This window comes from Hyaena hyaena, unplaced genomic scaffold (genome assembly GCF_003009895.1).
Source record: "Hyaena hyaena isolate Hyena2069 unplaced genomic scaffold, ASM300989v1 scaffold_29, whole genome shotgun sequence".
NCBI lineage: Eukaryota > Metazoa > Chordata > Mammalia > Carnivora > Hyaenidae > Hyaena > Hyaena hyaena.
In genome coordinates, this window is record NW_024080661.1 from 2243391 (window position 1) to 2271144 (window position 27754).

The window sequence follows — 27754 nt, forward strand, 5'->3', positions numbered from 1 at the left end:
GCGGGTGCTGGGCGGGCGGTGTCAGGCTCTCGGTGGCGGCGGAGGCGGCGGAGGCCAGGGAGGAAGATGTCGTAATGAGCGGTGGGTCTTGGCCGCTGCCGGCGGGGTCTTCCCGGCCCTCAAGGGTCGGGAAGACGGGCAGAGGCCGCAGGGAGGGGAAGCCGGGGCTGGGGGTTCCCCCCTGGGGCCGGGCCTGGCGCCGGGGCCCGGCTCCGGGAGGGGCGGGGGAGGGAGGATTCCCGCCCGGAGGAGGAGCGGGGCTGGCCAGCCGGGCGGAGGCACCCGGAAGGGGGCGTTCGACTCCCCGCCCCCTCGGAGCCCGCTGGGCGGGAGGGCGGCGCTTCCGGGGGCTGGTGAGAGGTGTGGGCACCCGGGCACGCCTGGCACCCCCTTCACCCGGTTGCCGACCCACCTCAGTGCTTCCCGGCGCGTGGACATAGCCTGGGTCTGCTCCGAGGAGGCGGCCGACGCTCCTCGCGCTTGCCCTGTTTTCAGGGGACCCTCTTGCCTTCTGACTCGGTGCCCGCCGGCGATTCAGGGGCCTTCCGAGTGCAGAGAGGGGCAAGGGAATGCTTGAAATGCAGACGGCGCCAACCATGTGGGCACTGCGGCGTCTAGAAGCCAGCCTGGTTCCCGATATATCCCTATAGAGAAATGGTGTCAGGACACGAGGGCACACCCCCCCACCCCCCAACACCCAGGGCAGATGATCTCTTGCCTTAGACTGGAGTGGACAAAAACCTTGTAATGTTTTCACTTGGGTCCTTGAACACCAGCTAGATACCTGCAAGCCCTTAGCAGAATTATGAGCCGTTTAAGAACTTGCTGACAGAGCCTCCAGCCTGTTAGCTGATGCTCCGTTGGTGGGTCTGCTGAATCCCAAAAGCCAGATGCAAACCTGAGGAATGATAGACGAAATAAAACGGATATTTACTTTCTTCCTCCACCCCACCTCCATCCCACTGCTGACTTATGGTTCTCAGCCTCCTACCCGTGCTTCTTGGCTTATGTTCCCAGTGGCTTTCTAATTTTAGTTGAAAAGGAACTGTGTCTTCTCTTCTGGGCAATTGAGAAACCTGTCCTCACCGCATTCCTTGGTTTTGACTCCAGTATACCGTCGTGTTTATTTCTTAATTAACTTGATCCAGAAGGACTCCATCTGGCTTTTCTCAGTGCACATTCTCCCAGAGTTTTTTTCTTCTTGAGACTACTTGCTCCCTTATTTGTGGTTTCCTAGAGAAAGGGAGGGAGGAGCTAGTAGATCTGCTTTAAGCAATGAATTGGCTCACAGGCCCCCCCCCCCCCATTACACTGATTTAATTGCAGAAAAAAGGGTGATGACTATTTCAAAGTACACTAGCATGCACTATCTACAACTTGCATGCTGTACCCCAGAAGGCCTTAAGTATCACAGCGGAGGGCTAAGCATTGAGTTGATATTTTGGATAAGATTTTTAGGGCTAGAAAGTTTAGGGTGTCGGCCAGTTCAGGGTGTTGGCCAGTTCAGAGAGGTTGTTAAGGGAACGGTGGTGAAGTCCGCACCATAGAAGTCATTTTGATGAATAACACAAAGAAACCTCTTGTCTGCAATAATGAGTGTAATGGCAGTGTCTTGTTTTGTTTTAAATTCTTGTGTGCGGTGAAGGGGGCGAATCTGTCAGACAACCTGTCAGTTGGGCTGATGATGTCAATGTTCCAGTGGCTTCCAACAGGCATTAATACCTGTTGGAACTGGATTCTCATTGGCTGGGGCGATTGGTAAGTTTTCTAATTCTGGTTCTTCCACTTGGTTGTACGGAGGCTTCACCCCTCTTCATTTAAAAGCAGCAACAAGAGGAAAGAAAAAAAAAAGGCTGGTCTGACATAATTATAAACTCCCTGAGCTAGGCTGCTAAAGACACAATGTCTTTGCCAAGGAGACCCAAGTGGAATTAGTTCATTATTGGATCCTCACCTGACTGCCCTGTAAGGGGAACTGACTCCAGGAGGAAGAGCTTGGCGTAAGTGTTGACAAGCACATAGACTGACCGGCTTTCTTCTCTCAGACTCTATTAAAATTTGGGCCTCCGGAGGCCTGTCAGAGGAGAGAAGCTAAAAGAAGATTTTGGCAAATATCTGGGTAAAGGAACTTCGTGGCATAATAGCATATAGGGCAGTTCATCTTGAGATGTTGGCCTTGAACTTCCTCGTTCTTTTGTTGACCACTAGCAGCCTTTTGGAGAAGTTGCAGGATCCCTTGTAGCTTGAACAGTCCTTTGCAATAGGCATGTGATAATTCCTGACTCTACTTTCAGTGAGTATTGCCCAACCAGGGCCCTTATGAAGACATCCTAAGCTTGTTCCGCCAGCCAGTAGACCCTGGTGTTGGCTTGAGTTCAGCAATCTTCCAGAACTTTGTCACCACACATTTCTATGATGGAAATGTAGCATGTTCTTCTGTGACTTCCCTCCATCACCTCCATTCTCTGCTTATACACAAATTGGAAGTCTCGCTTCCAAGGATTGAAAAATGTAGTAATTATTTTGGAGGGGCGTGTTCAGTGGCCACGGAATGAAAGAGGCAGAGAAGTAACTTTTAACGTGTATACAGAGTACTAGAAGTCGTAGAGATGTGAACACTGCTGAGTTAAACAATTATGGGGTCTAGTCTGAAACCTTGTGGGCTGAAGACTTGAAGTAAAATGTATTTGGAGAAGCCCCAGTCCTTTCTTATGAGTTTACTGCGTGATACATCCCGAGGGTCCCTTTAGATAGTTTAACTGGATTAGGGAACTTCTTGTAAGTTCTAAACGAGGAAACCTGGCCAACATGCTGGACCAGAACAACACAGGCTGGCCTGGGAGATGGACATCTTTATGCATTCGCTGATGTTTTTGCTTACTTGTTGTTTTGCTATGAATTAGGAGGGTAAAAACATGGGACATTACCACCTAACTTGAGGGCACTGTCAGCCTAAGTATTGCGAAAGGATTAGAGATTGCCCTGGAAGAGATGTTCCCAGATGGTACTGGTAGATTTGTTCTCGTGGACAGGATTCCGAAATGGAAAACTGATTTTTCCACTGCCTTTACATGGTGCTAGAAAGAGAACCCAGGAGTAAGGTCAGTCAGCACTCGCTGCTTGGCTTCCCCCACATGGCTAGGGGGTGCTCTTCCCGGGGCCATCACCGGCACAGGGCATTACCTCGCTTCTCTTCAGGATGTGCCCCAGGGAGCCAGGCTCTGCACGAGATCGAGGGAGTGCGAAAGGGCTGAGTGCCCAGCCCAGGCTAGATGCTGTTCAGTCTGTCCCCGGGAACAGCTTCGAGCAGTAGTGAGATGTCCAAGCTGTTTGTGTCACAGGAGAGCATGTGTGCGGGCCCAGCTGTTTGAATCCCTCCTGGGGACATCTCCTTCCTTAGCTGCAGGTGGTCCCAGGTTTGGAATTGGGTGCTGTACGTGGCCAGAAGCCTCCCCACGTCGTAATGCCAAGGTTTAGCGTGGGGGACTGCTGTGTTTGATGCTGAGGGCTCTGAAATGCCGGCTTGTCCTTACGCCAGGATTTAGGCTGGTAGGTGGCCTCTTTCACCTCAGCCATGGGGTGAAAGTGGCCCAGGAACGCGCAGCAAGCTCTGGCCTGCCCACTGCCAAATGTCCTCTTTTTAGTGCTTCCTCTTTGGGGTGTTTGTTAGCTTTCCTCTGGGGCTCAGTGGAGTCACAAAGCAACTTCTCAGAGAGTGTGACTAGGGACTAAGAGACAGCAGGCAGGGCTCTGTGGTTGGAAGTGGAATATTTCTGCCCCAGGTCGGTGTCGGACTGAAGGCTTCTCAGATTAGCCTGAAAACAGACCAAAACCTTTCCCAGCCTTCAGAACAGTGAATGGCAAGCCAGCTCTCTCTTCCCTGGGGAAATGAAGTCAGAGCTCATTTCAGTACCGGTCTGAGCCTGGGATGAATGTGGGCGTGACTCTCAAATAAATGTGCCAAAAGCAGAGAAAACACGTGTTTTGTACATAGTTCTCTTCTGGCGGGGGGGGGGGGGGGGGGGGGGGGGGGGGGGAGGAGTGTATCTTGGTTTCTTTTTCTCTCCTGTTCTCCAAGAGCAGTGTGAGACCAAGCATTCTTTGCACCATTTCCTGGGATTGCTCTGTCAGGGTGAAGAGTTTTCACCACTCCTGCCGTCCCGGGGTCCCCACACACTTCTCCAGTGTCCCTTCCAGTACCACTGGGTGTGACCCAGGCAGGATGCAAACTAGCAAATGATAGTCACATTTTGAGGAGGCACATTCATCTAGCCGGCCCTTGTTATCTTAACTCATTTGGAAAAGAATTCCCCTTCCCCTGTGCATGTATCGTCCAAGAGCAGGACTGGACTGTGCCGGTCTGCACACAGGTACTTGTCCCCACGTGAGGTGACTGGCAGGCTTGGGAGTTCTGTCTGGGACAGTGTCAGCTGAGCTAACCTGGCGAGTGGATCCCACATCCGTGGGTTTTCTCCTGTGGTTCTTAAAACTCCATTTAGGTTCTCCCTCTCTGTAGTCTCCAGGATTCATTCACTCATCCATTTAAAAAATGTAAACTAGGCACCTACTATGTGCCAGGTAGGAGGGTTACCTCAGTGGGTAAGGGAAGGAGAAGTCCCTGGCTTTAGGAAGCCTGCATCTTAGTGGGTGACAGTAAATAAGTAACTACTGTGTATTAGACGATGAGAAGTGGTACAGAGACAAAGAGAAGACGGAAGAATGTGAAAGGGTGCAATTTATGTAGGGCGGTCAGGGAAGGTTTCAGTGAGAAGGTGACATGTGAGTAAAGTCAGAAGGAGGGGAGAGATTGAGTCATTCTCAGTCTGGCGTGGGGAGTGGAGGGTGAGAACTCAGGCAAAGAGGACAGCAAGTGCAAAGGCCCTGAGGAGGGGCTGTACCTAGCATGTTGGGAAGCAGCAGGGAGGCCAGCGTGGCTGAAGTAGTGAAGAGGAGGGACAGGATAGGTCAGAGGGGTCACAAGAGACAGGTCACGTAGGGTCCTTAAGTGTCACGGTGGGGACTTCGGTTCTTACTTTGAATGGGAGAGGCGGTGCTGTTGGGGGTTCTGAGCAGAGGAGTAATGTGATTTTGCTTAAGTGTGATGGGTCTCATTCTGGATGCATGTTGAGACCAGACTGACAGGAACAAGGTCAGAAGCCCGGCTAGGAGGCTTTCGCAAAGTTAACCAGGTGACAGATGATGACCTGACTCTGGGTGATAACAGGTGGTGGTGAAAGCAATCAGATTCTAAATGTATTTTGTACCTTCAGAATATATTTTCTACCTTGAACCGAAACACTGTTTGCTGGCTGTCAAATGTAGAGTGTGGAAAAAAAGAAGGGTCAAGAACGACTTGCAGAGTTTTAGCACTAAGGCGCCGGAAGGATGGAATTCCATTCACTGCATGGGAGAGTTTGAAGGAGACACAGTTAGGGCGATATCAGGTGCTAGTTAGGTCTGAGATGCTTGTTAACATATCCAAGTGGAGACGTCAGTAGGCAGTTGGATATACAAGTTTGCAGATATAAACTTGGAAGTCATCGTTATATAGAACCTGTATGCTACTGGTTGTTAAAGCTGTGGAGCTAGACGAAACCACCCAGAAAATAGGTACAGACAGAAGAATAAATGCTGAGACTTCACCTTCGGGCAGCTCAACCAGTTAGAATTGGAGAGGAGAGGAGGACCCAGCAAGGGAATCTTTGAAAAAGTAGCTAGAGACAGAGGTCAGCTTGGCAAGTGTGTTCTGGAAGCCAAGTGTAGAAAGTGTTTCAAGGAGAAAGAGGGGTCAGCTGTCAGCTCAACAAGCAAAATGAGGTCTAAGAATGAACTGTTAGATTTAGCAGCGCAGAGGTCACTGGTGGCACAAGCAGTTTATGTGGCATGGGCAAAAACCGGGAGCAGGTTCCAGAAAGACTGGCAGGAGAGGAATTAGGGGCAGCAATTATGGGTAACTCTTGCAAAGGGTTTTGTTTGAAAAGGGGAGAAATAACGGGTCTTAGCTGATGAAGGGAATTTTTTATTAGTGTTTACTGGGGCGGGGGGGGGGGGAGGGACAGAAAGGAGAGGGAGACAGAGAATCTGAAGCTGGCTCTGAGCTGTCAGCCCAGAGCCCAACATGGTGCTTGAATTTATGAATTGTGAGATCACGATCTGAGCTTAAACTAAGATCTGAGCTTAACCAACTGAGCCACTCAGATGCTCCAGGAATTTAAAAAAAAAAATTTTTTTTTTTTTTGAGAGGCAGGGAAGGGACAGAGAGAATCCCAAGCAGGCTCCGCACTGTCAGCACAGAGACTGACACGGGGCTTGCACTCACAAACCGTGAGATCATGACTTGAGCTGAAAACAAGAGTCAGATGCTTAACCGACTGAGCTGCCCAGGTGCCTCACGCTGATGAAGGGAATTTTAACTTCGTGATAAATTGTGGGCCCATATAAGGGTCCTGGGCTGAGCTTGCCGTCAAAGTTGGGCACAGGGAAGACAGGAAGGCTCCCAAGCCTTGACTGAGTAGAGGCTATAGATTAGATCTTTCCCACCCTCTGCCTTTGGCCTGAGGCATTAGCAAGCCGCCACCCAGAGTTCTCATTTAAGGCAAGTCAGTGAAGTTCCTTTTACCCTTATTGAGCTCTTTATAGTATGGTTATTACGGTGCTGGAGACTTGCTTCTCTGCAGTTTGGTGTTTTTAACAACCAGTGTTGCTGCCCCCTCCATGCAGGCCAGTTCTCTTAGCCCACTTATGAACTCCCTTCAAGGTCCAACTTTGTTCTCTAAAACCAGCCATGGCTTGCCTTTCCCTTACCAGCTCTGAATTCTTCCAGGCCAGGCAACTGGGAGAAACTGTTTTGTTGGCTTCTGGCCCAGCTGGGCTGACCAAAATAGCCTGCAGAAGGACTGTTTGTGCAGAGTGAAATTCCTCCAGGGGACATACCGTAGCGGATGGCCAAGAAAGCCATGGTAGGAACTCATGAGACCAACAACAACAAAAAGCCAGTTACCCCCAAGTCCTGGCTGTAGTTTGACCAAAGTTGTCTCCAGAGGGAAAAGAGCTTCCTAAAGCCTGTTGTGGTATTGCTTAGGTCCCCTTCTCTCTCATTCCCTGTGTCTCAGGAGGAATGTTCTCAAGTGAAAGACCAGTGGAACAGCCCCCAGCCTGATGTCCAGGGGCTTTGGGGTCGTGTCTGAGGCCTCCTCCTGTTACCAGTGCTTCCTGAGCCAGGCCATTGGAAAGACCCCTAGGAAGTTCCACTCCTTGCCCTGTGATGGGGGAAGGGGGCGGTGGGACCTATACACTGGCACACAGCACGGGCTCTTGCTCCAGACTTGGGGGTTGGGAGCGAAGAGGTCAGCAAAGGTTCTCCCTACTGAAGTGAATTCTAAACTGAGCTCTAAGGACTGGAGTTGGCCAGACAAATGCCAGAGGGAGCAAGCTTAGGCTCCAAGTGAGAGAGGGCGGATTGTAGTTCCAGAGATGGAAAACACCAAGCGCCTGTGGGGAGAATCTGAAGTGCAAGAGATAAAGGAGAGGTAGAGGGGGAGGGGCAGAGTGTTTTGGTTTTTACAAAGCTTATCCTAAGATCATCTGGAAGCTATTGAAAGGTATAATGGGAGGGGGTGGCTGAATGGGATTTACGTTTTAAAGATTCTTCTGACACTGATGTTGGAGGCTGGATTAGAGGGGGCAAGGCCAGAGGCTGGGGAGCCATTTTGAAGGCTTTGGGCAGTATTCCAGGCTGAGCGGAAGGTGGTCAGTGCCAGGGTCGCAGCAAAGGGGATGGAGAGTGGTGAGTGGATTGGAGAGAGGTTTATATTTAGGAGGTAGAATCATGAGGGCTTGATGAGTCATTGGCAGTGAGGATGATGTTCAGGTTTCCTTGTGATTGGAAATACCAGACAGAGGCTGGCTGAACCAAAGACTGCCATTATTCATCCGGCCCGCAGGCACTGAAGGGCTCCTGTGTTGTGTGCTGGGCTTGGTGTAGCTGCGCAGTGAAAACTGGCCTGGCCCACCCTGGGAACCCTCCTGCGAATATGGGAACCCTCCTGCGAATATCGAGAGACATTAAGCCTGTGATTATTTAATGGGTGGCGAGTGTTTCCGGAGGGGTTAGCCTCATCTCCGGGGTCTGAGTAAATGACAGCTAGGTACATAGTGGGCTCTCAATAAATTTTGCTGGGGAAAAAACCAGGCTGAGACGTGAAGGGAGAGTAGGTATTAGCTAGTAGAAAGAGAAGAAGGAGTTCTGAGCAAGGAAAGGTCAGCCGGCAGAGATGAAAACTTCAGGGATCTGGAAGAGGGCCTGTGGAGGCCAGGGATGAGGAAGCTGGGGAGAGAAGGGGCAGAGGTGGCAGCTCAGTGTGGGAAGTCCTGTGGCCTGCCCAAGTGGAAGGCTCACAGAGGGCTGGATGTAACCACCTGCTGCTCAGGAGACCTGGGCCACTTGCAGACCCGGGAGGTGGCAGTCTGTGGATAGTACCGGGAGCCACGTGAGTGGGCATGGTCACCTGTGGAACAAGTATTGGGTGAGAAGGACGTGTGTTGAGGAACAGAGCCCACAATTGGGAGAGGAGGCTGGAGAGGTAGGAGAAGATCCATGGGAATTTGAGGCCTTGGGAGTAGTCAGGTTCAAGAACTGCTGATGGGCGTCTATTGGATCTAGCCATGAGGAGGTCCTTGGTGACCCGGGCAGGAGCAGTGAGAGCATAGAGCTGGGGTCAGAGTCCTGCTGCTGCTGCTCAGGGAAATAAGCAAGTGAGAAAGGAGGGGAACAGGAGGGTGCCGGCAGCTTTTCCACCAGGATTGGCCAGGGCTCAAGGAAGAAAAGTCTGGCTGGAGGGGCGGAGGTGGAGATGGGTGATCTGTGCACAGAAGAGCTGGGAGACTCAGAGGATGCTTTTCTGCTGGTGTTGGAACTAGACTGGCCTCTGGGTCTAGGGAATGGAGAGTTAGGGGTGGTGCCATCAGGCCAGAGACCTCCCCACAGGCCCCACCCACCCACACACCCCCCTCTGCCCCCCAGTCTGGAAGCCTTGCTTGATGCCCTTGGAAGTTTTCCTTAAGAGCCTGAGAGAGCTACTGTTGCTTTTGTATAATAAATCACTGTAAAACTTCACCAGCCCAGGGACGGTTGGGAAAGTTCTAGCTAACCTAAATTAATGAAAAGTCTGAATGGCACAACTCTGAAAGAAATGCAGCTTTTTCTTTCAAGAACACTTAGTAAATCCCACTCACTGGTGCTGCTAAATGTAGGTTTCAGTGACCGGATGTAAACTGCTGTTAAAAGCATGCGGTACAATTAAATCGAAGTGGTATAAAACCATTACGTGGTTACGCGCAAGACTCCCTTTGCAGGCTTCGTACACTATTTAGCCTCCCTTTGAATAGTATGAAGACAAAGTCCAGCACAATCTATGTCCAGGTTACATGTTTTAAACGTAAGGTTCCAAATTAATGAGGTTCTAAAGTACCTTTGCATATAGTCTTGCAGTTACACATCTGTGCTTACTTTTGAACCACTTTTCATTTCCAAACACCCAACTGGAAATGCTTCTCTTTTCCCGTTCATGGCTAATCCTAGCATAGAGTTCTGCAGTGGCAGGGAGATCAGTCTCTGTTTTGGTTGCCCAGGCCTGCAGCTGAGGGGCCACAAAGCTCTGAGTGACACGAGGAGAGATACTTACAAACACTGGTTTGAAATCTAGAAGGTTATTTCGAGAGCCAGCTGGGGAAGAAAATGAAACCAAACCCAAGTGGTACAACGTCAAGTGCCAGCAGGGCTGTTTCGGTAGATGCTGCTGTAACTTCCTAACTGAAGATTCGCTCCGAGCCCGGCCTGGTCTCCAAACAGTTCGAGTCCAGGGTAACAGCAGCTGCAGAGGGAGAAAGGGAGATGGGAAGGGGAGACGAGTCAGAAGCCTGAGGCCTGTTTTCCAGGCCCATTTTTCAAGTCGTTTGCACTCTGTCCTATTCTAATGTCCTTCTATTTTGGAGAAGAGAATGCCGGTGGGAGTCAGTCACCAATTTTGGCTAACGAACCTGAGCCTAGGGGAGCCTCCTGGGGGAGCCCCTGCCTTCCTTCCCAGCCTTTGGGTGCAAGTAACTCATCTTGTGTTTCTAATCGCAACATGGTCTAAGAATTTTAAAAATCTTACAAAAGTTTGTTTAGTCCAGCTTCCCACTCCATCTAGATATCCCATCTCTGACAAAGACACACATCCTGCCTCTGTCTGAACGATTCCAGAAAAGGGAGAACATTCCCTCAAAAGGCAACTGATTCCATCTTTTGAAAATTTTCCCTTCTATTAATCCGAAATCTGCCTTCTTTTTCTTCTTCTTTTTAAGTAAATACTACCTCCAACGTGGGGCTCAAACTCATGACCCCGAGATCAAGAGTTGCATGCTCAATGGACTGAGCCAGCCAGGCGCCCCCCACATCTGCCTTCTTGAAGTTACTACCCTGAAGTCTTTGAACCACATATGGAATAAGTGCCCTGGTGGATCTCACTAGTCTGGCATCCTGGTCACACCACTGCTCCTGTCCTCTGAACAAGCTCCAATTGAAAATGTCCCTTTCAAAGTGTGCCTCAGAATGAAAGCTGCCACTCCAGATGTGGCCCAGGTGTGCAGAACACACTGGGATGATTTTTATTCTTCTGTGATTGAACTTTTGGAAATGCAGTCCAAGATTGCAATAGCTGTTTTGGCAACCACATTAGATTCTGTTGCCTCCCGTTTAGGTTTGAGACAAACCCACTGGGGCTTTTTCACAGGAGAACCACTGTTAAGCTCTGTCTTCCTGTCCTATATGCATGTGCTTTTTTTTTTTTTTAACCCAATGGTAGGATGTGCTCAACTTCAAAGTTTAAACCAGTATTTATTGATTACACACTGTGTGCTCGCTGCTCTCCATAGTAATTATTGACGCCCCCTAGAATCCCGGGAGGTGCCATGCCCTTTGTCTTACAGTGCAGCGAGGCTGAGAGGGTCGCCCTCGCCACCCCACAGATGACAGCACAGTCCCAGCTCTCATTTAGGTCTGGATGGAGCCTCCTGCTCTAAAAGCACTGCACATACTAGTTTTTAAAGATCTCTTTGAACCCTAATACTAACAGCCATTGTATTTATAATCCTCAGTTTTGTGACATCTGTGAGTTGAACTTGGCTGCTTGGTCTTCGTATGGTTTTCCAAACTTCGGTGGTGGATTTGACTAGTCTAAAGCCACGTTTTCCAGCCTCTAGGGCGTAGAACCAATTTAGTGAGTCACAGCCAGCATTTAAAAAAAAAATGAAATAGAGTAGTAGAAAAATACCCAAGTCCATCATACAGAGTAGGATAGATTTTGTTTCAGGAAACTTCAGTGCCTGAGCACAAGACAGGGAGATGTGTGGGTGCGTGCACATCGGTCTTGATGTAAATTGTTTTTATAGCTGTGGTTCGTGGTCGAAATACTTTGAACATCGCTGCTCTAAAGGAAAACTGTTTTTGAGTCAACTTAGATCGTTTTCATTAGAATGCTGCAACCTTACTTAATTATGCACATAAATCTGTTTATCAACTCATTGATCTCGCTCCTATAAAATTAATTAACTACAAAAAAGCCAGTGAAAATCACATCAACAACCTCATTCTGCGACGATGACACTTGATGGAACCCGTACTGCTGCTGTCAGCAGCAGCATGCCACAGACTTGACACGTCAGGCTCCCTGAGCTCTGCACGCCTACCCTGCAGTGTCTAGCGCCAGGCACCACAGTCCTCCCACGCTTCTGCAGAGCCGTCATCCCTCACTTTGCACAAATGTATCGTGAATTAAATGTGCAGAATTAAGTTGTCTTAATTAGCCCACGCAGCTAGAGCGGCACCCTTGGCACCGGTACCGTTGTAAAAACACACACAGGCCTTGAAACAGGCAAAGCTTGGCAGAGCCACAGTCACCCAGTAATCTAGAGCGTGTGTTCCTTTTTCAAAGACCATCACAGTGAAAATACAGGAATAAAACATTCTGGTAGAAAAAGCACAAGCCTCCCAGGAGAAGCTGCAGACCCTTGCCCTGGGGCCTGCCTCAAAGTTTGAGACACCCTGGTTGACCTTGTAGCAAACCCCCCCACAGTGTGTGGATCTCAGCCCTTTTAGGTGAAGGCACATTCAGCTTAGCCCCCAAACCAGACTATCCTGCCTGCAGGGTTTTTTTCCCTTCTTGTTTATAAGAATATTATGAAAATTTCAGTCAGATCCCTTGTTGAAATAAAACACAGTTTGTTTTATTCTCTTGATGTATCCATGCAAAACCCCAGGAAACAAGCATGACTCTTTTTTTATTGTTGTTGCAACCCTGTGCTTATTCCTTACCACCACTGCTTCCTTACTTCAGTAATTGTAGCGTGCGGTAAGCTGTTCTAGGACTTCGCCAAGGATCAGTGTCTGTGATATTGCAGGATCTCCTCATACAATTTTGCCCAGAGCTGCCTTCCAGCTTCTCACACAGGTTGCCAGTGTGCCCATAAAGTCTTATTCTGGAGTACAGTTTGTTTGGCCTTTACGCCTGGAAACCATTGAAAGCGTTGGTCTGTCTTCTTGCTGCCCAAACACCTATCCTGGGCTTTGTTCCTTCCCCCTTGACCATTTCTTTCCCTTCCCCCTGACCTCCCCCGTGGAAGAATGACTCCGCCAGAGGCCAGCCGAGACCGAATGGTTTGAGCAGTTGCTCTCTCTCCTTGACCTCAGTCCTCTTCTCGGGAGGTCAGGGGGGTCAGTGCCTTCTCCAGTTTCCAAAGTCATAACCTGGTTTCTGTACTTCCTGAAAGCTGCTTTCTAAAGGTTCAGGATGCAGATCTCACTGCCCAGTGCCCTTTTCCTTAGTGACTTACGAACCACAAGATGGCATAGATTCTTTGCCCCAAATTCTCATGATTTCCACTTTACTTATATTTCTCTTAGATCAGAATTAAGTTCAGAGTAGAGATTCCCTTCGTTACTTCCTCAACGCTCTTTATTTTTAAAAAACAAAAAGGCACAATAGAGTATACTCATTGTGGGGAAATGAGAAAATCCAGGAGAACAAAGAGAAAAATTCTTTGAGTCTAACGACATTCTACCACCAAGGGATAATGGCCTTTAGCATTTCAGCATTTTTAAAGACGTTTCCTGCTGTAGTCATATTTAGGAATATATACACATTTAACAAAAATAGAATTTACTCAGTTTTCATTCTTTTTGTTACATTTGACCATTAGTTCTAGTCTCGGTGACAATTTTGGGGCCATACCTAACTATCCTATATAAATTTGCTTAAGGCAGTTACCCGTATGCTGAAGACGTTGTGCCTTTGTGGTGAAGGCTGGGAATAAAGCACCTAAGGCTTTCTCACGGAGCAGGCATGTCCCTATCAGAGATCCTGGCTGAGAGATGCTTCTCTCCGAGGCTGGCATGGCATCTGGCATGGCATCTCGCAAGAGTGAGCAAGAAACTTGGGTTAGAACTAGAGGGCCAGCTGGGCGGCGGTGGTGGGGGGAGGGCTCTTCTGCCCACCAAATAGGGATTCTGATCTAGAGTCACCAGTACCTTGTAGAGAGAGCTCCATTCGGTGACTGAAGCTGCTCTTGGTATAGTCTCGTATCTTCATGTCATCCTAGGCTGTCTGATGGCTGGAGACAGGACGGGCTGTCCTCACAGCCACAGCTGGGCAAGTTGGAGGAGAGGAGAGAAGGTTATCTACTAACGGGGAGCCTGGGTGGCTCCGTCATTGAAGCGTCCCAATTTCAGCTCAGGTCATGATCTTGTGGTCAGTGATTTCGAGCCCCACGTTGGGCTCTGTGCTGACAGTAGAGCCTGGAACCTACTTCAGATTTTGTGTCTCCCTGTCTCTGTTCCTTCTTCACTCATGCTCGGTCTCTCAAAAATGAATAATGGTTAAAAAAAAAACCAAAACAGTGTAGGGTTGCTAATCTTGAGTGGGGAGGTGCGAGTAAAGATTAATCTCTCTTGGAGAAGCAGCAGCAAGGAGGCGAAAAGCGTATCTGAGCCCGGTGGGCTCGCGTTCTGTTTGGGCGTCTTAAGCATTGCTCTGTCTCTTTCCTTCCAGCAGGTCCACAGACGAGCATGGCTGCCACTGCCGCTGTCAGTCCCAGTGACTACCTGCAGCCCGCCGCCTCCACCACCCAGGTGAGTGGCAGTGGCTATGAGGGTTGGGGGCTGCATTGGCCCGGAAGTGCTCCCTGAAGCTGACTTTAAACCACAGCCGAGAGCTCTGTACTGGCTCACTCTCACTATAAACACCCTGGGATATGAGACCAGGAAGGCTCGGTTGTCTCCTTTCTCTGAACTAAGAAGCCAGGGCTGCCTACCTAAGGCAGCACAGTCGAGCCGGGGGGAAAGCAAGATTAAACTCAAGGTCCCTTCCACCAGACCCTCTGACCATAAAAGGGAAAGAGAGGCTGTGTCCCCACACTCCAGAGGCTCTGTCCCTGTAGCCTCGAAAGAGCAGCCCTCCCCACTTTACCAGAGTGTTTATTCTTCCTGTTGTCCCTCCCTCCCTCTTTCCCTCCCTCCCCTCCTCAGCCCTTCCTTAGCTGAGGAATCAGTGTCCCCTTCTCCCCTGTGATGGGCCCATGGACTTCTGTCTAAGAGCTGAGGATGGATGGCTTCGTGAACCCTAAGAAACAAGGATAGTGGGAAGTAAGAGTGTTAGTTTACCCCGCCCTGGGGGCTTCTGGAGAGTTCCTTCCTGAGGAAGGCATTGCCCACTCTTTCTCCCTGAGAGGAAGAGGAGCCAGCAGGGAGGGGGAAGATGCCGGCACCCTGCCTACCACAGCCGTGGCGGAGAGCCTGCCAAGGACGGCGCAGGGCAGAGGGTGGCTGGGCAGCGAGCTCCCGCCTCACTTTCTCTCCGCCTGTTCTCTCGCAGGATTCCCAGCCATCTCCTCTAGCCCTGCTTGCTGCAACATGTAGCAAAATCGGCCCTCCAGCTGTTGAAGCTGCAGTGACGCCTCCTGCTCCCCCTCAGCCCACGCCACGGAAACTCGTCCCCATCAAACCTGCCCCTCTCCCTCTCAGTCCTGGCAAGAATAGCTTTGGAATCTTGTCCTCCAAAGGAAACATCCTTCAGATTCAGGGGTCACAGCTCAGCGCATCCTATCCTGGGGGGCAGCTGGTGTTTGCCATCCAGAACCCCACGGTGATCAACAAAGGGACCCGATCAAATGCCAATATCCAGTACCAGGCGGTCCCTCAGATACAGGCGAGCAATTCCCAGACCATCCAGGTACAGCCCGGCCTCACCAACCAGATCCAGATCATCCCCGGCACCAGCCAAGCCATCATCACCCCCTCGCCGTCCAGCCATAAGCCTGTCCCCATCAAGCCGGCCCCTGTCCAGAAGTCGAGTACGACTACCACTCCTGTGCAGAGTGGCGCCAATGTGGTGAAGCTGACAGGCGGGGGCGGCAACGTGACGCTCACACTGCCCGTCAACAACCTTGTGAACACCAGTGACTCTGGGGCCACCACTCAACTCCTTACGGAGAGCCCCCCCACACCACTGTCTAAGACTAACAAGAAAGCCCGGAAGAAGAGTCTGCCTGCCTCACAGCCCCCGGTGGCTGTGGCTGAGCAGGTGGAGACGGTGCTGATCGAGACCACCGCGGACAACATCATCCAGGCAGGAAACAACCTGCTTATCGTTCAGAGCCCTGGCGGGGGCCAGCCGGCCGTGGTCCAGCAGGTCCAGGTGGTGCCCCCCAAGGCCGAGCAGCAACAGGTGGTGCAGATCCCCCAGCAGGCCCTGCGGGTGGTGCAGGCGGCATCTGCCACCCTCCCCACCGTCCCCCAGAAGCCCTCCCAGAACTTTCAGATCCAGGCGGCTGAGCCGACACCTACTCAGGTACCACACTCACCCTCTGCACCTGCCTCCCTCTCCTTCTGAATGGCTGACACTCCGTTCCCCCTGGGCTTGCTCTGGAAGATGGTGCTGACGCATCTCCCTGCTTGACCTGAGTGCTAGAAGTCAGCATCATCTGGGGTGGGCAGGAAGTGGCCGTTTTGGCCGACAAATGGGCTCTCTTCGGTTACAGGGCTGAGTACATCTCATCCTTAGAAATAAGCTAGGATATCCCTGAACACCTGTACTGTGGTCCAGTTTTCCTTTTGGGGAGTCGTTTTTGGAGGATGGGTAGGGGGCAGATAACATACTTTCTAATAATAAAGGGTTTTTAAAAAATTATTATGGAACTGCATACTTAGCACAATACAAGAATGAAACGAATTTCAGTCAGAACCATAGAATTTGATGTAAGGCAAGAAAATTCTGGTCATTGTTAATGACGAGAAAAAAATAGGGAGATGCAGGCCAGCTTGATGACAGGGACTCTTAGACTAGATTCATCTGTGATGCTAAGAACTTCAGCAAGAATTTTTTTTTTTTAATATTTTTATTTATTTCTAGGAGAGAGAGAGAGAGAGAGAGACAGCGTGAGCAGGGGAGGGTCAGAGAGAGAGGGAGATACAGACTCTGAAATAGGCTCCAGGCTCTGAGCTGGCAGTCAGCACAGACCCTGAAGCGGGACTCGAACCCACGAACCACGAGATCATGACCTAAGCGAAAGTCGGACGCTTAACCGACTAAGCCACCCAGGCGCCCCATCAGCAAGAATGTTTTTATTGGGGGCTTTTATTAATTTATTTTCTTTCATAGTTTATTCTTAAGTTGGTTTCCATATAGTGCCCAGTGCTCATCCCCATAAGTGCCCTCCTCCATGCCCATCACCCCCCTTTCCCTCTCCCCCACCCTCATCAGCCCTCAGTTTGTTCTCAGTATTCATGAGTTTCTCATGGTTTGCCTCCTTCCCTCTCCCCAACTATTTCTTTCCCCTTCTCCTCATTGGGGGCTTTTATTAAGGTGCTGTATTACTCTGGAATCTCTTTGGCTCTGTGAGGCGGTTTTATTCTTTGTGTATGCCCACTAAGTGCCAGGGAGTGTGCCCATGCTATAGATGGAGAACCTGGAACTCAGGGAGGTTAGGAAGTTTCCAGGAGCTCATGGGGCACAGGTGACAAGCGCCAGGATTCAACTCCAAGTGCTGACTTCGCAGCCTGTGCTCTTTTCTGCTTTTCACTTTGACTTGCTGGATCTCAGTGGCAGGTGCTACAATTAAAGTTGAGGACAAGGATTTTGTTTAATGTAAGAAAACAGCTGCTGCCATCGAGGAATTTATAATGCAGCTGTCTAGAGAGAAAGAGAGAACCACGACATCACAGTCAGTGAGAGCAGGGAGTTGTGTCCTCTCCTGGGTAGAAAAGGAGTGCCCTTGAGTTTGACCTGTGGACATGGGAGGCACACAGGAGGGAATCTGAGGTCTGCCCTGGAATGCCTCCCCTCTTCTGGCATATTTTGTACTGTCAAGTGATTTTCTTTAGATTGATTAATTTACTTATTATACTCTGTGAGGTATCATTATCAGCTCTACCTTACAGAGAAACTGAGGTGATACCCGCTCAGTGCACACATCCTTGGCAGTACCTCCCCTCTCTTCCCTGAGGCCCCGTATCTTGAGATTGATGGAGGCAGGGCTTAAACCTTAAACCTTAGGTGTTCCTAAGGAAATAATCATGCATATTCGGGTAGATTTAGCTACAACATTATTTTATTGTTTTTTTAATATATTTTTTTAAGTCTTTATTTATTTTTGAAAGAATGAGAGAGCACTAGTGGGGAAGGGGTGGAGAGAGAGGACAGAGGATCTGAAGCGGGCTCTGCTTTGACAGCAGAGAGCCCAGTGTGGGACTCGAACTCACAAACCGTGAGATCATGACCTGAGCCAAAGTCAGATGCTTAACCAACTGAGCCACCCAGGTGCCCCTACAACATTATTTCAAAGATAAAATAGTTTTCCAGTATCTTGAGGTGCTGTATATTTTACCACTCATACTCTGTTAAGTGTAGATACAGGCAGTTTCCAGTCTTCTAGCTAAATACATTCCTAAAAGTGGGGCAAAGGATATGGACATTTTTTTTAAAAGGCGTTATATTCTGATTCAGAGATGGGCAATTCACGGTCCAATCTGGGCCACCCATCTGCTTTCATTCATGAAGTTTAATTGGAAAGCAGACATGTCCATTTGTGCTGCATTTGCACTACAAGGCAGAGACCTCATGGTGACTTGCAGAGTTTAAAATATTTAGTATCTGCCCTTTACAGAAGTGGTTTGCTGACCCCTGCTCTACATTATGAACAAAAAAATGTTCTAGTAACAGAAACTTCAGATAACACAGAAAATAGCAATGATACGCAAAAGGGGCACATACGAGAAAACTGGGGATGAGAGTTGTGTATTCATTAAGACATGCTTGAAGATCTGTTTCTTTGCTTTTAACTGAGAAACACAGTCCCAGATAACCCAGGAATTTAAAAATAGCCCTAATCAAAGTCCCAGCAGGACTTTTTTTAACAAGTAACTTTTTGCCCCTGAATCATTTGAGTGTAAGTTGCCACCACAATCCCTGTCACTTCCAAATGTTTTATAGAAACTGTCTCATTAGTACGTGCAGGATGTTCTACGTGACAACAGTACAACCATCACACCTAGGAAATTAGCGACGGAACATGCTAGTGTCTAGTTTAGAGACTCCCTCTGGTCTCAGCACTTGTCCCATAATTCCCTTATGGCAGAAGAATCTCCCACCATTGCATGTAGTTGTTATGTCTCCTTAGCCTGTTTCGGTCTGGAACAGTTCCCTGTCTTAACTTGATGTTCATGACCTTGACACTTTTTTTTTAATGTTTATTTATTTTTGAGAGAGAGAGAGACGGAATGCAAGTGGGGTGGGGGGAGCAGAGAGAGAGGAGACACGGAACGTGAGGCAGGCTCCAGGCTCCGAGCTGTCAGCACAGAGCCCAACACAGGGCTCAAACTGACGAACTGTGAGATCATGACCTGAACTGAAGTGAGCTGCTTAACTGACTGAGCCACCCAGGCGCCCCTAATTTTAATTAAAAAAAAAACAAACAAACACTTTTTTAAATTTTGAGGGGGGAGGAAGGGGCAGAGAGAAAGGGAGACACAGAGTCCAAAACAGGCTCCAGGCTCTAAGCTGTCAGCACAGAGCCTGACACGGGGCTCGAACTCACAAACTGTGAGATCATGACCTGAGCTATGACCTCAACCGACTGAGCCACCCAGGCGCCCCGACCCTGACACTTTTGTAGAATGTTCCTCAGTTCAGGTTTGTGTGATGTTTGCTCATGACCTGTGGGTTGTGCTCCCCCCCCCCCCCGAAATATCACAGAAGTAATGCTATGCTGTTTCTCACTGTATCCTAGAAGAGGTGCATGATTTCAGTTTGTCTCCCTATTGGTGACAATTAAAGTGATGTTCGCCAGATTTCTGCACCTTTTTTTCTTTGTAATGAAGTAGTGTTTTGTAGGGAGATACTTTGAGATTATGTAAATATCCCATTCCTCATCAGACTTTTGCGCACTTGTTTTAGCAACTTATTATAAGAAATTTTCTTAAAATTAATGTTTTATGTTAGAATAAGTTTATATTTACAGAAAGGTTGTAAAGGTAGTGCAGAGAGTGTCTGTTTACCTCTCACTTGAGTTTCCCCCAGGGTCAAACATCACACATTACCAGGTATGTTTGTCAAAACTAAGAAACTTACATTGGCACATGATTGTTAACTCACTCCAAACTTGGATCTGGATGTCACCAGTCTTTCCATTTATGTCCTCCTCTGTCCCAGGACCCAATCCACATACCATGTGCACTTAGCGGGCGCATTGCCCTGAACCCCTCAGGTGATAGCTTCTCCGTCCTTATTTTCCATGATCTTGAGTCTTGAGGTGTATTGGTCAGGTATCCTACAGAATGTCCCTCAATCTGGGCTTACGGGTTTTTGGAAAGAATCCTACAGAGGTGAAATGGCCCTCTGATCATCTTATATGAGGAGTACATGATGTCCACATGCTGTCACTGGTTAAGGTGGCATTTGCTAGGTCTCTTCATTGTAAGTCGCTACTTTTCCCATTCTCTGTTCTTTGTTTTTTGTATTTTTTTTAAATTTAAGTTTATTGATTTATTCATTTTGAGAGAGAGAGAACATGTGCGTGTGCACAAGCCGGGGAGGGGCAGAGAGGGAGAGGGAGACAGAGAATCCCAGGCCCGCTCTGCACTGTCCCGATGTGGGGCTAAAACTCATGAACCATGAGATCGTGACCTGAACCAAGATCAAGAGATGGACACTTGGGGTACCTGGGTGGCTTAGTCGGTTAAGCCTCCGACTTTGGCTCAGGTCATGTTCTCACAGTTCATAAGTTCGAGCCCCGCGTCAGGCTCTGTGCGAACAGCTCAGAGTCTGCTTCAGATTCTGTGTTCTCCTTCCCTCTCTCTCTCTCTCTGCCCCTCCCCTGCTTGTGCTTTATCTCTCTCAAAAATAAATACACATTTAAAAAAAGAGAGAGAGAGATGGACACTTAACTGACTGAGCCACCCAGGCACCCCTCTCTGTTCTTTGGAAGGGAGTTGCTAAGTCTCCCATAGTCAGGGCGGAACTCGGGGTTAAGAATTAAGCTCTGCATCCTGGAAGAGAAAGTATCTACATAATATTATTTAGAATTCTTCTATAAAGACGAAGTTTTTCTTCTTTATTTACTTATTCAATTATTTAGTTCTAGCAATAGAGGGACTCATGTATAGTTATCTTCTACTTTGGGTTATAATCCAGGACCACGTTATTTATTTTGTTACTCACATTGGTCCCACCCATGGCCATTTGGAGCTCTTTCAGGTTCACCTGTATATCCTCTGACATACTCCCATCCTTTTCTTTTTTAAATCAGCTGTGAGATATTCACATACTATGAAATTTACCCTTTAAAGTGTAGGTTCGGTAGGTTTAAAGTAGGTTTTAGTATGTTCACAGGGTTGTGTAACCATCCCCACTGTCTGGTTTTAGAACATTTTCATCACCCCAAAAAGAAACCCTGTACCTTTAGTGGCCACCTCTCCCTTCCCCTTTCTCCTAAGTCCCCTGGTGACCACTAATCCATTTCCTATCTCTATGGATCCGCCTATTCTGGATATTTCATTAAATGGAACCTTACAATGGGTGAGCTTTTGCAAGGGACTTGTTTCACTTAGTAATAATGTTTTCAAGGCCCATCCCTGTTGTAGCAGGTCCTTTATGCCTTGTATTTCCCTAGCCCCAGCCCTGGGATGGATCCTTCTTCCCAGGAGTCCTGGCTCTTACTGGAAAGCATACCATTCCCGTCTCCGTTTGTTTATTTATGTCAATAGGGACTATTAGGTTCCCATTTTATTCAGTGGGTTATAATCCATTAGTAGTATTATTTTGATGTTCAAGTTATCTCATATTTGGCCAGTGGGGGCCCCCTCAGGCTGGCTCCTGTGTCCTTTTCCCATGATACCACCATCCTTACACCTTCCTACTTCCTGGTACAACAGGTGGTCCAAGTTCTTCTTGCACTTTCCGTGCCCCCAATCCTGGAATCAGCTTTTTCTCCAAGGAGCCCTGGTTCCTTTTAGTGGAGCATGAGATTTAGAAGCTAAGACCTGGGTGCTGGGTGCGCTCATTGCCCCTGGAGTATTGCTCCTGGCCCTTCTCGGTGGACACAGCCAAGAAGTGTACATAAACATACAGAAGTACACATGTACACATATGTGATACCTACATAAAGATACGGACATGCACATACCTACATATATATCACACATTCATGTCTCTATATTGAAACCAAGTGTCTCCACCAGTACCTCTGATTCCTGTCCAGTGCCACACACTTCATTCTAGATGCTCCCTTTCCATATTTGTAACCGTCTTCTGTGAGAGACCTCACTTCCGTTAGCCTGAAAGTAGTCCTTTCTGGATCACGGCCCCCTGGATCTCAGCTCTCCCATGTGGACAGGTTCTCAGCCTGCTGGGGCTGTGACACCCATGCCAGGCTGCTGTCATCACTGCCCCACCAAATGCCCTCCTCGTCTCACTCATGCTCTGACGTGCGGATTTTTAAGGTTTTTGATACACGTTCCCACATTTCCCTCCAGTAAGCCCAGATCACCTCACACTCCTGCTCCTGATGTAAGGGCGCCTGTTTCCCTGCTGCATCATACTTCGTTTTTCCATCTTTGTCAACCTGAGGCGGAGGACAACTGTCCCTTGTCGGCCGTGCCTCCTAAGAGCTCTTGTCGTTTGGCGGTCATTCATGGTGCATCTTTTGTGAAGTTCCCATTTAGTTCCCTTCTAATTCTCTACTTCTGAGGTTGGTGTATCTTTCCATGCTGAGGAAATTCGGTGTTTGGTTTCCAATCAGTCGTCGGCATTTGCCACCTTAGTATGGGGATGCCGTCGACAATGTGTGAATGTAGGTCTGGGCCAGCTGGAGAAGACTTGGGTGGATGAAGAGGCACCCCACTTCTCACTTGGGTGGGGGGGTGACACTATTCAAAGTGCGGGGCACCCAGTTTCTCTGGGGCACTGACCCTTTTTCTCTGGCCCTTCCCAGGTCTACATCCGTACGCCTTCCGGTGAGGTGCAGACGGTCCTCGTCCAGGACAGCCCCCCAACAACAGCTGCCGCCACCTCTGCCACCACCTGTAGCAGCCCTGCGTCCCGTGCTCCCCATCTGAGTGGGACCAGCAAAAAGCACTCTGCCGCAATTCTCCGGAAAGAGCGCCCCCTGCCAAAGATCGCCCCTGCCGGGAGCATCATCAGCCTGAATGCAGCCCAGCTGGCGGCAGCGGCCCAGGCCATGCAGACCATCAACATCAACGGTGTCCAGGTCCAGGGCGTGCCTGTCACCATCACCAACACCGGAGGTGACGGAGGGCCCCTGGGCCATGGTGCGCACCAGCCTGGGCTTCCCCGTACCCACGGCGAGAATACTGCCCATCGTTTGCCTGGCCTCCTCTAGCTCTAGACCAGGTCCACTTGGTCCTTACAGATGTCCTAGGAGATAGTTTAAGACACATGTTGGCCCCACCTGCCAGCTGAAGACCTTGAAAATGATGGAGAAATAAGATGTACCCGGGAAAGCTCTCCAACTAATACACATGCGCAAATTAGCCTGGTACAGACCAGAGAGAGATGTTCCAGGGAGGTTCCATGTAAAGGGACTTGAAAGAAGGCTTCTAGAAGGAGACAGCCTTGAGTTATGGTTAGAAGGAAAGGAGGGAGCCTCTGGCGGATGGAATGGCCTGAGCTGCACTTCAGCTAGGTGGTCATATTGGGCAGGATTGACAGTGCAACGGTCCTTGCACATAATCAAAGGAACATGGGAGCTACCAAGCAAAAATGGTTCCTGGCACTTTAGCTGGGTGTTATTTTCTTTTTTACATTTTTCAAAAATTTATTTTGAGAGAGAAAGAGAGTACATGAGCAGGGGAGGGGCAGAGAAAAACTCCCAAGCAGGCTCCATGCTGTCAGCCCAGAGCCTGATGTGGGGGCTCGAACTCACAAACTGTGAGATCATAGCCTGAGCCAAAATCAAGAGTCGGTGGCTTAACTGTCTGAGCCACCCAGGTGCCCCCTGGTGAGTATTCTTTAGCTGGGTGAGGAGCACTTTTCAAGGTACTGGGAGCTCTCCGAATCTCCTCTCATACTTAAAATGAATTTATGTCACCTTACGCATCTGGTTTGGTGACATAGGATGAATCCCCTGAGAGACACCAGTGTTGGGTCAGTGACACTCCCCACGCTTTGAATGGCTTTATGCAAGTTGTAGAGGACTTGATTTGTCCCGTTTCCTCACTCTTCTTTTTTTTTTAAATTTTTTAATGGCTTATTTATTTCTGAGAGAGAGAGACAGTGTGAGCAGGGGAGGGTCAGAGAGAGAGGGAGATACAGAATCTGAAGCAGGCCCCAGGCTCTGAGCTAGCTGTCAGCACAGAGCCTGATGCGGGGCTCGAACTCACAAACCATGAGATCATGACCTGAACTGAAGTCGGACGCTTAACCGACTAAGCCACCCAGGCGCCCCTCCTCACTCTTCTTAACAAAACTCCCCAGAGACCTTCCTGAGAGCAGAGTTGGTATCTAATAAGGGCCTGAGATTGGAGGCATTCCTGAAGAAACACTTCCAAGACCACTCAGGACAAGACCTTTCCCCCACTGAGGTCACTTGGGCAGGGCCTGACACCTAATTCTGCCTGCATAGTGTGCTATTCAGGACACTGGCTCGGAGGTCGAGCCTCCGATGGGCTCAGATGTAGGTTCTACTGATTATTAGCTGTGACCTTGATATGCTATTGAGCCTCAGCCTCCTTAACTATGGAAGAGGAATAACAGCATCTAATGTAGGGGGTCATGAAGGTTGGATCAGTTAATGCATTTAAAGTCTCTAACATGGTTTCTGGCACGTGACAGCCTCCCGAAAGTATGAGCCACTCCGATGATCCCTTTGTCGTGCCCAGAAGGGAAGAGGGGTTCCAGGCCGCCTTCCCCTGAACCGCGCCCTCCTCTTGGCCACAGGGCAGCAGCAGCTGACGGTGCAGAACGTCTCCGGGAACAACCTGACCATCAGCGGCCTGAGCCCCACCCAGATCCAGCTGCAGATGGAGCAGGCGCTGGCCGGAGAGGCCCAGCCCGGGGAGAAGCGGCGCCGCATGGCCTGCACGTGTCCCAACTGCAAGGATGGGGACAAGAGGTGATTGGGGAGGGGGGGGCGCGTGCCCTGTTCCCAGGCCCTTCTCCGGGACCCAGACGGGAGAGGGGTGAGGTAGCAGCTGCCGGCCACCTGTCCCCCTCCCCTTTCCTGTGCCCTCTGACCTGACCTGACCTCACATCTCTCTCCAACCTGTCCTGCCCCCCTCTTCTGCCTCCTCCCTTTCTCGGCTTCCCACCCCCTCCATCCCCACCCTCAACCCAGGTCCGGGGAGCAGGGCAAGAAGAAGCACGTGTGCCACATCCCCGACTGCGGCAAGACCTTCCGCAAGACGTCCTTGCTGCGGGCCCACGTGCGCCTGCACACCGGCGAGCGGCCCTTTGTCTGCAACTGGTTCTTCTGTGGAAAGAGGTTCACACGGAGCGACGAGCTCCAGCGGCATGCGCGCACCCACACAGGTATGTCCTCCCCCCGCCCGCTCCACTGTCCTCGGCGACATCGGCGTCCCTGGCCCCAGTGAGAGCCGTGCGCTGTTCTCGGGGGCCCCAGGCCTACCCAGTAAGTTCCTTCAGGCCAGTCCTTCACTGTAGTGCTTCCCAGAGAGAGGCATTGGTGCCGTGCAGCCTCAACGATGTCTGCTGTACCCGTACCGCACACTTATCTAGTCAACAAGTCCTGCTTCCTATCAACAAACTAATTTAATCCTCGGAATGACTCTGAGGGGAGGGTTCTGAGACACGGGGAGGTGGCCTGGTCACCAGGCCCTCTGGTTCCCAGGTCAACACTCTGTTTTCTTTTTTTTTAAAGTTTATTTATTTATTTTGAGGGAGCATGAACGGAGGAGGAGCAGAGGGAGGGAGAGAGAAAATCCCAAGCTGTCAGCGCAGAGCCCAACGCGAGGCTCCGTCTCATGAGCCATGAGCTCATGACCTTAGCTGAGATCAAGAGTTGGACGCTTAACTGACTGAGCCCCCCAGCTCCATGCTATTATTAATCACCACCCCACACTGCCTCTGCTACTCTCATCTACCAAGTGGTTTTCCTCAACTTGTTTCCCTATTTTTAGTCTTTTATGTCCAGTGAAGTATTTATGGCACCACGGGCTTGATAACAGTTACATATTTTAGTGCATTGGCAAATAAATGCAAAACTGTAAAATAGAACAGGTCTCCTCGTCTCCTACCTGACGCTGTCGCGGATGTCCCCAGCAGCCCGCGGCACATGCTTTGAGAACCACTGTGCCAGAGCGAGTGCCTCCAAGGAGCAGACCCCTGGCCTGGGCCTGGGGCTGGAGCACATGACCCGAAGCTATGGCCCCTGGCCTTTGGGGGTAGGGGGCAGGTCCTGCTGCCCCCCCACCCCGTAGGGGCTGAAGAGTAAATACTCAGAATGGCAGCTGACAGGTCAGTGAGGAGTGGGGTGTTTCCAAGGAAGGGGAAGACGTGGAGCCGGGGTCAGTCACAGGGACAAAGATCAGAAGGAACCAGGTGACAGCCCTACTTGGGACGAGTCCTAGGTGCAGGTACAGGGGCACAAGTACAGCGTTTCAGGCAAGGGACGAGGAAGGGGAACAGAGTAGACCAGGAAGTGACGTCCCGCGGGGGGTGGAGAGAAATGTCAGCTGTCGGAGGGTTGAGGTGAGTCGAGCACAGGGAGCGAGTGTGTACACAGGATATGATGACAGTGCAACGCCAGCTTTACAGGGTGCCCCTCACACCTCACATGCACCCCCTCTTCCGGGCTGGGACAGTGTCCCCGCACGAGGGCTCTGAGTGACAGCATCTCGTCTTCCCCAGGGGACAAACGCTTCGAGTGTGCCCAGTGTCAGAAGCGCTTCATGAGGAGTGACCATCTCACCAAGCATTACAAGACCCACCTGGTCACGAAGAACTTGTAAGGCCACCTGAGGCGGGAGGCCCCGAAGATACAGTCCCCCGTCTGTGTCCTGTCTGGACCCCTGGGGGACAGGTGGCTCTGGGCTGCCCCGGGCCACCCTCGGCCCTTCCCTTCTGTTCTGCGACCGTCCCCATAGGAAGGGGCTCCGTCGCCCAGTGCTCACCTCCTTCTGAAGCCCCTTGGCTCTGCCCTGGCCCTTCCCTCTCACCTCGAGCTCCGGCCTGCCCTGACCGTGGGCAGTGGCCGTGCTCCATGAGACGTTCTAAACCAGGACGAATGGGAACCCTTATTTCCAAAGGAAAAACATGAATTTCACTCCGTCGAGGAGCAAAGTGAGCCCCCCCCAGCCCAATCCCCCCAACACTGCCGGAGTCGCATTGTGCCATGCCCCTCTCTCTCCCCTGCCCCTCCCCGGCCCCCTGACAGCCACCCAGGACGCCCTGGGACCCTGTCCCCAGGGCACAAGCTGGCATCCACCTCCGGGGAGGCTCACGGGGCTGCCTCATGCCACATGCCGAGCCCTGCCACCGCCCTCCTCCAGCACATTCCAACTTTCTATTTAAAAAGTCGAGCTATCCACTGATGCCCTCTTTTTCTATGGAGAACGTTGCCTTATACTCTACTTCAGATGATGAACACTGTGTATTGTGTGTGCTTTAAAGTTTTATTTAATTGCTCCCTTCTTCCTGTCCTCGTTACTTGCCTCCCCCACGCCTGCTTCAGTTTAGGGTTTGGGGGACCGTGAGGGGCATCGGGGGTTTTCTCTCTCTAGCAGTTCTCTTTTGTAAAAGACACAGCATTTCAACTCGAATCTGGATTCAGATAAGAACACCTCCACCTCCTGACCCTCTGCCCTCTGCCCCCAGCCCGCCCCGGCTGGCCTCAGCCCTGCTTGTGTACAGTGTATATTGTATAATAGACAATTGTGTCTACTACATGTTTAAAAACATATTGCTTGTTATTTTTGAGGCTTTTAAATTAAACAAAAATCCAACTTTATTTTTAGTTGTAACTGCTTGAGGTATGTTTTATGAATTAAGTGACAGATTTGTTATCCTTTATTAACGATGTACTTTGTTGGTCAGCACTGGGCTGACAAAAATTTTTTTCTTGCTAATAAATTTAGTTGCCTGAGGCAAAATCTGCAAGTTGGCAGCGTAGCTTCTTTGCTGTTTTACCCCAAAGAGAGCCTGGAGAGGGGGCCTCCGTAGAAGGGAGCCCTGGCCCCTCGCCCCATCCACGC

At 50.0% G+C, this 27754-nt stretch overlaps 1 protein-coding gene and 1 long non-coding RNA gene across 4 annotated transcripts; one reads left to right on the forward strand and one right to left on the reverse strand.

The window, feature by feature from the left end:
- Positions 1 to 27659, forward strand: SP2 (Sp2 transcription factor). 2 transcript variants are annotated; one of them, XM_039227813.1, is made up of 7 exons: positions 1 to 81; positions 14085 to 14164; positions 14907 to 15881; positions 22519 to 22831; positions 24483 to 24657; positions 24880 to 25073; positions 26412 to 27659. In XM_039227813.1, the coding sequence occupies exons 1-7, from the start codon at positions 75 to 77 to the stop codon at positions 26510 to 26512; spliced, it is 1845 nt and encodes a 614-aa protein (XP_039083744.1). In that variant the 5' UTR covers positions 1 to 74; the 3' UTR covers positions 26513 to 27659. The 2 variants fall into 2 exon arrangements, with proteins under 2 accessions (XP_039083744.1, XP_039083745.1); XM_039227814.1 differs by having other exon boundaries at positions 14088 to 14164.
- Positions 735 to 9868, reverse strand: LOC120229067. Of its 2 annotated transcripts, none has more exons than XR_005527656.1 (3): positions 9684 to 9868; positions 1087 to 1233; positions 735 to 898 (listed from the first exon to the last, which is right to left on the reverse strand). It is a non-coding gene; the product is annotated as an uncharacterized LOC120229067 (long non-coding RNA). The 2 variants fall into 2 exon arrangements; XR_005527657.1 differs by lacking the exon at positions 9684 to 9868 and adding an exon at positions 1955 to 2065.
- Positions 27660 to 27754: the final 95 nt, after the last annotated feature.

What these genes read in the sequence shown, in the direction of transcription:
- SP2 (XM_039227813.1), top strand. An exon ending in CTGAGCCGACACCTACTCAG is followed by an intron (nt 15,882 to 22,518) that starts GTACCACACTCA and finishes GGCCCTTCCCAG; the next exon opens with GTCTACATCCGTACGCCTTC. An exon ending in CACCATCACCAACACCGGAG is followed by an intron (nt 22,832 to 24,482) that starts GTGACGGAGGGC and finishes TCTTGGCCACAG; the next exon opens with GGCAGCAGCAGCTGACGGTG.